Source organism: Impatiens glandulifera, chromosome 4, assembly GCF_907164915.1.
Source record: "Impatiens glandulifera chromosome 4, dImpGla2.1, whole genome shotgun sequence".
NCBI classification, from domain to species: Eukaryota; Viridiplantae; Streptophyta; class Magnoliopsida; order Ericales; family Balsaminaceae; genus Impatiens; species Impatiens glandulifera.
This window is the reverse complement of record NC_061865.1, coordinates 51,255,017-51,264,390: the sequence shown is the minus strand read 5'-3', so window position 1 is coordinate 51,264,390 and position 9,374 is coordinate 51,255,017. Positions and strand designations below refer to the sequence as shown.

General features: G+C 34.0%; 1 protein-coding gene across 1 annotated transcript; it reads right to left on the bottom strand.

Moving 5' to 3' along the window:
* Window positions 1–5,303: 5,303 nt before the first annotated feature.
* Window positions 5,304–9,374, bottom strand: LOC124936730 (protein indeterminate-domain 4, chloroplastic-like). The gene is made up of 3 exons (XM_047477248.1): window positions 8,868–9,374; window positions 8,269–8,665; window positions 5,304–6,532 (listed from the first exon to the last, which is right to left on the bottom strand). Exons 1-3 carry the CDS (start codon window positions 9,034–9,036, stop codon window positions 5,581–5,583), a joined length of 1,518 nt encoding a protein of 505 aa, XP_047333204.1. The 5' UTR covers window positions 9,037–9,374; the 3' UTR covers window positions 5,304–5,580.

The following is a 9,374-nucleotide window of genomic DNA, read 5'->3' as shown; positions in this document are numbered from 1 at the left end:
CTTCCACATCTCCATCGTGCTTCCTTATCTTAGTGAGATTTATGTCGTACCTCCAATCCTCCCACCTCGCCTTAATGTGTTTCAAAGTGTCGTCTCGATAACTCTCAATATCATCTGAATCAAATTTATCCTGAAATAAAATATTTTATAAAAAAAATGATTAATTTCAAACAAAAATGTATTAAAAACGATTAACTTACGATAACGGATTGTCATAAAGTATCTAAGGTGGTGGGGTGAGGTGGCGCCAATTGACGGTGCAATGTGGAATAATATTGTTCTCTCAAACAATAGCCCCCAAATGATGACTCCACATGCCCCTATTTTTGCAGCACGGCTTTCTTTCAATTGGGCTAAATATGACTTGCACCTTTTATCCATTAACCGTCAATTTGGCTAATTCAAAGTTTTTGTTGGTACCTCGCCTTCTTTGGGAGCTTGAAAACTCTGTATGTGTGCCTTCATCCGTCAATTGTGCGGGTTCATCTAAATTTTGCATATCATCATCAGAGGATGGCCGCTCGTCAGTGGATGGTCGTCTAGGCTCTACAACATTGTGCTCCTCAGGGATATCCTCCACTCGAGTACGCAACGAAGACTCACCCGAACTCCTATTTTTCTTTCTAAGGGCATTGAGTTGTGATTGTAAAATTCAGGCTGAAAACTCTTTGTAGGTGCCATTTATACCTGAAAGAAATATCTAACATTAACATATAAACAATAACGAAGAATGATGAAGAAAAATAACAATAATAATATCATACATTTGACTGTTTAGAATTTGTCTTTGTTACAATATCCCAACCCGGTTTATTACCAATGTCTTTGGCATAAAATATTTGTTTTGCTTGGGTTGCCAATATAGACAGCTCATTTTGATATTGAGACTTCCGTTGACGATTTAGGCTAACAAATCTGTATTTACCAGTTTGAAGTCGTGTAGCTCCGAAATGCACATCATACCAAATGTACTTAAATACAATAATTCGTTTACCACTAAGGTATTGCATTTCAATTATATCTGTAAGCACACCATAATAATTTCGTGTTTCCGTGCCATGACAACCAATCACGAGTATTCCACTATTTTGAGTCTTCAATCCAAGGTTATGTCTTCTAGTGGAGAATTTATATCCATTTACTTTACACCAAATAAAAGTTGACGCATATTGTGTGGGACCGATTCCTAACATTTGTAGCTCAAAACTTTTTTCGCTTTTGTCAGAAAGTTGTTTTACTCTATTTTTGAACCATGTGTTATATTCTTCATCGCATCGACCACTTGAGTATTCTTGAATATACTCACTGCATAATTACACACATAATCATTTTTTTTATATCAAATTATTTAAAAATATTTTTTGTCAAGTACTAATCCTAACCTGATTATTCTCTTCTAACAAATTCCTCTAAAACAATATGAGAATATCTTCAACTAGTCAATGTTAAATACTCTTACTCACTAATTTAGCAAGACAATAAATAAACCTATTTAAAAACAAGTAATTTCCATGCCTTTTCATATAATTGATTGATATTTCCAAATATAAATATTGAGCATTTCTATGTCATATAGATAGAGGAGCATAAATATAAACAATAGAAGAAAGGCAAAAGAAGAGACTATATTGTAAACAGAATAAGTGATGTCTATTATTGAAAGAAAATTGTAAACTTAAAATATAATTCCAGTTGAATATAATTCTTTCTAATAAATGATTAAAAATGTCTAGAATGTATAGATAAATAGATAAAAACACATAAATGATTCAGGGGAGGATAGATGGAACTAAGCTTTCATGGGTAGACCCCAATTAACAAACAAAACAGTAATCTTCTTCCATGCAATCGAAACTTCCATAAGAAATGGTGGAGAATTAGAAACTTCTTAAGTATTCATTAAAACTACTCTAATTTAATCAATAATGGGACTAAATGTGTTGGTAATTATAAATTATTGTAGAACCTAAGAAAGATATGAGTCTAGGTGGGGAGGAACCTTACATACTGAGAATGGCCGTCAAACATAAAAGAATCTAAAGTAGCTGTAAACTCTTACAACCAAGAAGGTCTTCTTGAGAGGTTACACAAACTAGTCAAATAGTCATGAGATATACAGAAAAATATGGATTTTGGTGTCTAAAAAACACATTTTGCAGCTTCATAATATCTTGAATCAATAATTCAACACATTTCCTAAGTTCAGTTCAATAATCATACATCAGCCTGAAATTTCATTACAGTAACAAGACAACATCACATTTTGCAGCTTTATAATATCTTGGATCAACTCATTTCAAGTCTAAAAAATAGTTTTATCACTTCATAACATTGGCGGTAGCTTCATCAAAACATATTATAGACAATGACTTCATCAAAATATATCATAAAAAGTATTCATCAAAATAGTGTACACATACTATGAATCAAATTCACTCATTATAACATCTTAACTAGCTACAGTTTAGCATATTCAAACAAATAAATACTCGTAGCAAATTGAAACTCTTATATGCGGAATGAGAAGCATTAGATATAGATTTTTCAGTTAGAATTTGGATAGATTTTAATCGATTTAGCAATAACAAAGAGGAAATCCGTACCTAACAGAAGAAGGAAAGAGAAGAGAATCAGAATAATTCGTCAAGAAGTGGTGTTCAGTGATTCAAATAGGAGCGGGATTGCTTCAGTCGCCTTGGATTCAACGCCGTCTGAACTCAACGAACATAACTCCGATCGGATTCAAATTTTCGAAAAGGAGAAGGAAGAGGTAGAATCGATTTGAGAAGATTCCTTTTCGATCTTCGTTCTTCCTTCAGCTAACGAGTGATCGGCTCAGAGACGAGGCGACATTCCAAACGAAAGAAGAAAAGTGGGGCGGCGAAGAAGAAAGAAGTTAGAGAAGAAGAAAGAAAAGCTGGGATAGGGTTTAAAAAGGAAACCGCGATTGGTTTCAAAGCGAATCGTTTAATGGCGATTGGTTTATATTCAATCACTAATATGACTTAAAAATGGCGATTGTTTTATATTCAATCGCTGTTAATCTTCAAAAACTCTAGTAGCGAATCGTTTTTTATTCAAGCTAGTAGCGATTGGTTAAATGACTAATCGCCATTATATGAGTAGTTGCGATTGAATTTAATTCCAATCGCTATTAAGAACAGTAATAGCGATTTTCCTAAACACCAATCGCCATGTTTGCTAGCTATTTACCCTTTCTTTACTAGTGTATATTCAGCTGAAAATTCTCTCAAATTGACCTTACCAGTCTCTTCCAACTTGGAATCACCATATGATGTCTTTTCCAACACAATCTTTGTAGAGAACCTGTTTATTGAAGATAACATTTCTGCTACGAATGATCTTCCGATTTTGATTATCCAGAAACGATAACCAAACTCGATATTACCATAACCAATGAAAAAACATTTGTTAGACTTTTGATCAAGTTTGCTCCTATCACATTCATCAATATGAACATATGATAAACAATCAAACACTTTCAAATAAGAAAGATTTACCTTTATATTGCTCTAGACTTCTTCAGAAATTTTGAATTCAAGAGGAACAGAGGGTCACCTGTTTATCAAGTAGGCAGCAGTATTAATAGCTTATACCTAGAAGGTTTTAGGCAGCCCTGCATGTAATCTAATGTTTCTAGCACGTTCGTTCAATGTTTGATTCATCCGTTCAGCTACTTCATTCTCTTGAGGCGTTCGGGGAACAGTCTTCACCATACTAATGTCATTCACATAACAATACTCTTTGAAATCTGAATTGATATATTCACTTCTGTTGTCAGATCTCAAGCACTTAACCTTCTAATTTGTTTCATTTTCAACCAAAGTCTTCCACTTCTTGAAAATAAAAAATACTTCAAACTTGTACTTCATAAAATATACCCATACCTTTCTTGTCGAATCATCTATAAACGTCACGTAGTATTGTGATCCGCCAATAGAAGAAACAAGTGCAAGAACCTTTCTTTCTTGAGCTCCTTCCCAATCTTTAAGAAACTCACCCGTTTCTGTTTTCCAAGAATGCAGTTTTCACATAACTGATGTTCAATAATAGTGGGGAAAAGGTGGAGAAACCTGAATTTTAACCATGGCGTTCACATCGAAAACCGTCGCTGATAATAATGGCAGGAGAGGGGTGGAAAAGTCAGACTATTAGTGACGGATCGGGCCGATAACGAAAGCAGTGGCTGATATTTTTTATCAACCACAGCATAACTTCGTCGTGGCTGATATTTTTTATTAACCACGGCAGTTTAGTCGACGACGCTAATAAGGGCGGAGAAAATGGCAGAGAAACCTGAATTTTTGCCACAGAATTTTGATCGAAATCCATCGCTAATAATAATGGCGGGAGAGGGACGGGAAAGCCACACTATTAGCGACGACGCCGACAACGAAAGTCGTGGCTGATATTTTTTATCAACCACGACATAACTTCATCGTGGCTGATATTTTTTATTAACTACGACGGTTTAATCGCCGACGCTAATATTATTTATTAACCACGGCGCTACGCCGTCGTCAATGTTTGTCGTTAAAAACCATAATTCTACTAGTGATGCATGAATATAATTAAATTGAGCATAATCCCTTAGTAATAGACTAGAATTAAGTTCTTTAACTATAGAAGTATATCTAGGTTTTGAATGATCCCTTTAGTGTAAAGTTGACCTGTTTTAATTAAATATCAACAGTTTCAGAGTAAAGACTGTCTTTATAGACAAATAAATATCAACAGTTTCGAAGTAGAGACCGTCTATAAGTACGTGAGGTATAGCATCGATGCCATTTTTCATGTGTAACCAAACACTAGACTCCAAAGAATTTTTGTAAACTTCTTTTCTAGTTTTTGAAAGAAAAAAAAAACGATGGCGGCTCTCATACAGACTCAAAATGATGTGCAGGCCGATTTCAATATAAAACTCTCTAGCTAACTAATCAAATCATAAGTCTTCCAAATATCAATCTTAATAGCAACTCTTATATAGTTATATTTTATTATAATATTATGTGAAATAGATCAATTAAATATGAAAATTGGTTTCATAAAGGATTTTTGAACTCTTTAGATAAGAGCTTCTACGTACAATGATAATATCGATCCCATATATTCTTGAAAATTTGAGCAATACAACCATGGAGACAAGTTCTTGTCAACGTCCATAGAGAATATGCAATTTACCCGCCATAGAATAATCATGTTATCTATGTGCTAAAGTATGAGTTAGTGAAAGGAGAAATGAGTATTCATGATTTAATTTACTCAAACTTACAAGCATCAAAAAACAAAAAAGTAAATGAATTATAAATACCATAATCATCTCCCCTTCTTTTATTGTTGATGGGACATTCTTTTAAAACAGAGGCAGATGTTGATATTTAAATGACTCAAATACATATATATGATATCACATGAAGCAAGTGAAGATATTGTAACCTTAAACAAGTAAACAAGTTCAGCCAAAAAAAACAAGAAAGACAATGAAATAACAAAAATGCATAATTTAGTAACTTTGTTTGAAGCTTTAACCATATGCATACCCTCTCATATGTATTTTGTTCACAATAATTCTTGAGCACCAAACATATGGTTTGCATTTCCTGAAGATGTTGTATTACCTTTGGCCCCAAAGCTTCCCATCTCCAATCCAACACCAATATTACCATTAATGTTTCTTCCTCCTCCAACTCCCAAGAAATCAAGGGTCATTCTATCACTCCCTCCAACACTTAACTTGAAACCTTGCCCCATCAATTTACTATCACCATTATTATTGTTGTTATTATTGTTACTTCCCATATTCTTCCCACTTCCAAGAGAATTCATCAACCCCTCCAGCTGGTTCTCATTACTCGCCAAACCCTTCAATATTGAAGCACCGGGTCCACTTGTCGTCGATCCAATCTGAGCAGCCTTTTGCAGCAAAGCGGTGGCCGACATGTGTGGAGGTGCCATCGTGTTCCCAAAAAGACGAGACAGCCCATCGTTGTTGGAAAACATCGATTCACTCATCAAATTGTTGTTGTTGTTGTTGAATAACTGCTCGTGGATGGAGAATCCTCCTAGAGATGACATGTTGGATGGAATGTTGAAACCGAGGTTGAGGAGATTTGAGTGTGTGTTATTGTTGGATTGAAGGTGATGATCGGGTGTGAGGTGCATTAGACTGTGGAAGGCTGAGCTCGGGGTGAAAGGAGATGGAGGTTGAGTTTCGAGATCTTGGTTCAAGTGATGTGATGATTGAAACAATGCGGAGGAAGGCATTGATGGATTCGAGGAAGGGAGGAGGTGATCGTATTTTGACCCACCGAGAGTTAACGGGTGGTTTTGATCATGGATCATGGGCATGGAATGAACGTTGTTGATTACTTGATGAGAAAGATTGAGGCTTGCGCTGTTTGTGCCATTTCCAAATAGATGACTTCCGATCGTGCTTAAGCTCGAAGGGTGCCTAGTGTTCTCTTGAGATAGAGCGTCGCAGAATGCTCGGTGTGTAATGAAACTATCGCGCCTGCAAATAGAAACAATAATCCATAGCAAAAATTAAAAATTAAAATAAAAATATGAAAGGAAGAAACTATTGAATTGATCTCAATTTATAAGAAGGCTACAAAAAAAATAGTGAAAACAACATATCAAACACATAACAATAAAAGTTAATTTATGATCAAGAGTTATCCTAAGTTGTAGATTCAAAAAGCATAAAGCAAAACTCAATCAAACATCCAAAAAAAACCCAAAAAGAATAGGTGGGGGTGGAATCATAAAAAAAAAAAAAAATTGTCAACAATAAAACAAATAATAAAAAAAACTCAAAAAAGTAGCATGTGGGGAGGAATAATAGAAATCAAGTGAACCTGAAATCAATGGATAAATGCCCTTTCATTAATTAGGTATACTAGCCAACAACATAAATAATCAGTCTATAGGATAAAAGAAACCTTAAAAAACAAGTAATTAAATTACTTTGTTTCTTTAATGACTGTTTAATTATGTAAACTGAAAGTCAACAAATCTCCTGTCACTATGACCAATCATGGGCAGAAATTAGGTTTTTTTTTTTTTACTTTTGTAACTCATATTTATGTACTCTGTTTACTTTCTTTTTTTCAAAAATGAAATAACTGCATTTCTAGGGGGGTCCTATAAAAACAGTAGGAAATTGATCACGAGGAGGAGGAGAGAAAAACAAAGAGAACGACAAAGGCTGAGTATATATGGACAATTCATAAGAAAACAAACCCTAAACATATGATAGAATTCCTGAATTCCAGCTTGTCACATGACAACTTATTAGAAACAAGTCACAATATCCATCATATGTATATAATAATATTATTATTATTTAATATTAATAATAATGTATGGACTGAATTATACTGACTGCACGTGAATATGGGCTCTATTTGTAGATAATTATCAATACAAAAGAGGAGACAGGTTGAATCAAACTACATTTCCCCAGACTCCTCATTTTGGCATCAGATTTTAGCTACTATGTGTGACTGATCAATTATCCATTAATAATTAATTAAAGTGTTTTAACTTATGATAACTTAGCTCAAACTTAAATATTTTAGTTTTATGTTAAAGAGTCATTTGACCATAATATATTCACTATCAATATTCTTAAAAAAGATAGAAAACCCGATCTTGATCGCTTGTTAGTAAGATTATATTGTGTGAAAAAACTGAAAAATATTTGATTTTTCAATATAGTTAGGTTATCGAAAAGTTAATTTAAATTATTTGAGTAAAATGAAATTAGGGATATAAATATATAATAATAAATATAGGGTATTTTGAAATGTGGGTATAGATGATTGAATCGATGAGGATAGAATTTTTTGAAAAGGTGAAATCATTTCATTCAATTAGTAAGAATAGAAATAAAGGTATAATTTCCACTTGTTTTAAAAATAAAATTGAAGGTATGCAATGTTTTTTTTTTTGAAACTTTCTTAGATTATACAAATTTACATCAAAAATACAAACACATAATGAAAATGAAAAATAAGAAGAAGAAGAGGAAGGAAGCAGCTCATTTTCTAAATTCCTTAATTTATTCACAATTCTGCAGAATTTCTAGAAAAACATTACTCATTTGTTCTTTTGAGTGTTCAAAATTTTGTTTATGTATTAGAATTTTTTTGAAAAAAAATTGTATTAAAAGAAAACAACAAAAGGGTGTGAATTGAGTTAAGTAACACATTGAATGAATAAACAATGAATCACACAAACACATACCTTGAGAAAAGAGTGCCACAATCACATCTGTATTCCCTAGTTCCGCAAGTCTTCGAATGTGCTTTCCAATCCGATTGAACCGCGTATTTTTTCGAACACTTCTCGCACTTATACTTCTTCTCACCATGTTTCCTAAAAAAATGTTTCTTGATTCCAGTCAAGTCTCCTAAAGCTCGAGACGGGTCATGATGAACACAAGACGGCTCGGGACAAAGATACACCTTTCTCTTCACTTCTTTAGGATTCTTCTGTTTTAACTTCCATGGAAGATTATGTCCTCTTCTATGAAGCTGCAAATTTTGCTCCCTTTGAAACCCTTTGTTACAAACCTCGCAAATGAATCTGTTTGTAGCCATGAGTGTTTTCGGCGATAGCGCGATCACTTCTGCGTCTGGATCTGGAAATTATGATTAAAAGTTTAGCACTAGACTACAACTAGAGAAGTGAGAAAATCCAAAAAAGAATACAAACAAGGAAACAATAGAGAAACAAACACAAACATAAAAACAAAGCATGGATATTGTTCTTCTCTTAAAACCATTTCAACAAAGAACATAGATCTTTATTAATTAATAGAGAGAGAAAGGAGGGAGACTTGCTTGGAGCTCCGGGTAGGTTTCTTCTTTTCTTTATTGGAGTTGGAGTTGGAGTTGTTGAAGAAGAATTAGTGATGGAAATGGAAGATTGTTGTTGTTGTTGTTGTTTGTGATGATGATCATCATCCTTGATGCCAAAGAAGAGAGTTGAAGGGAAAGAGTCGGCGGCCATGATTGGTTTCTTTGAAGTTTCTTGATTACAGAAACCAATTTAGAAATTTATGAGTAAATCGCCAGAAGACACGATACATATAGTAGGAGGAAGAGGAGAGGGAGTTTTTTTTAAGGTTATAAAATTATTAGGGTTAATAAATAAAGATGAATGTCCATGGTTTGAGGAATTTGAGGTACAAGAAGAAACAACCAAAGGGGAAGAAATATCCAGGGGCCGGACAGCTACAAGCCGGTGACGAAGGTAGAAAGCAAGCAATTAGTATCGAGGAAGCCCTAGTTTTGTCTTTTTCTCTTCTCTCTCTCAACAAAGAATTTCCTCTCTCCCTTCTCTGTCCC

Bases quoted from the DNA above. Each gene is read 5' to 3' on its own strand.
- LOC124936730 (XM_047477248.1), bottom strand. From the start codon at position 9,036: ATGGCCGCCGACTCTTTCCCTTCAACTCTCTTCTTTGGCATCAAGGAT. The intron at 8,666-8,867 runs GCAAGTCTCCCT...CATAATTTCCAG, and splicing joins AAACCTACCCGGAGCTCCAA to ATCCAGACGCAGAAGTGATC. The intron at 6,533-8,268 runs GTATGTGTTTGT...TTCTATTTGCAG, and splicing joins TGTGGCACTCTTTTCTCAAG to GCGCGATAGTTTCATTACAC.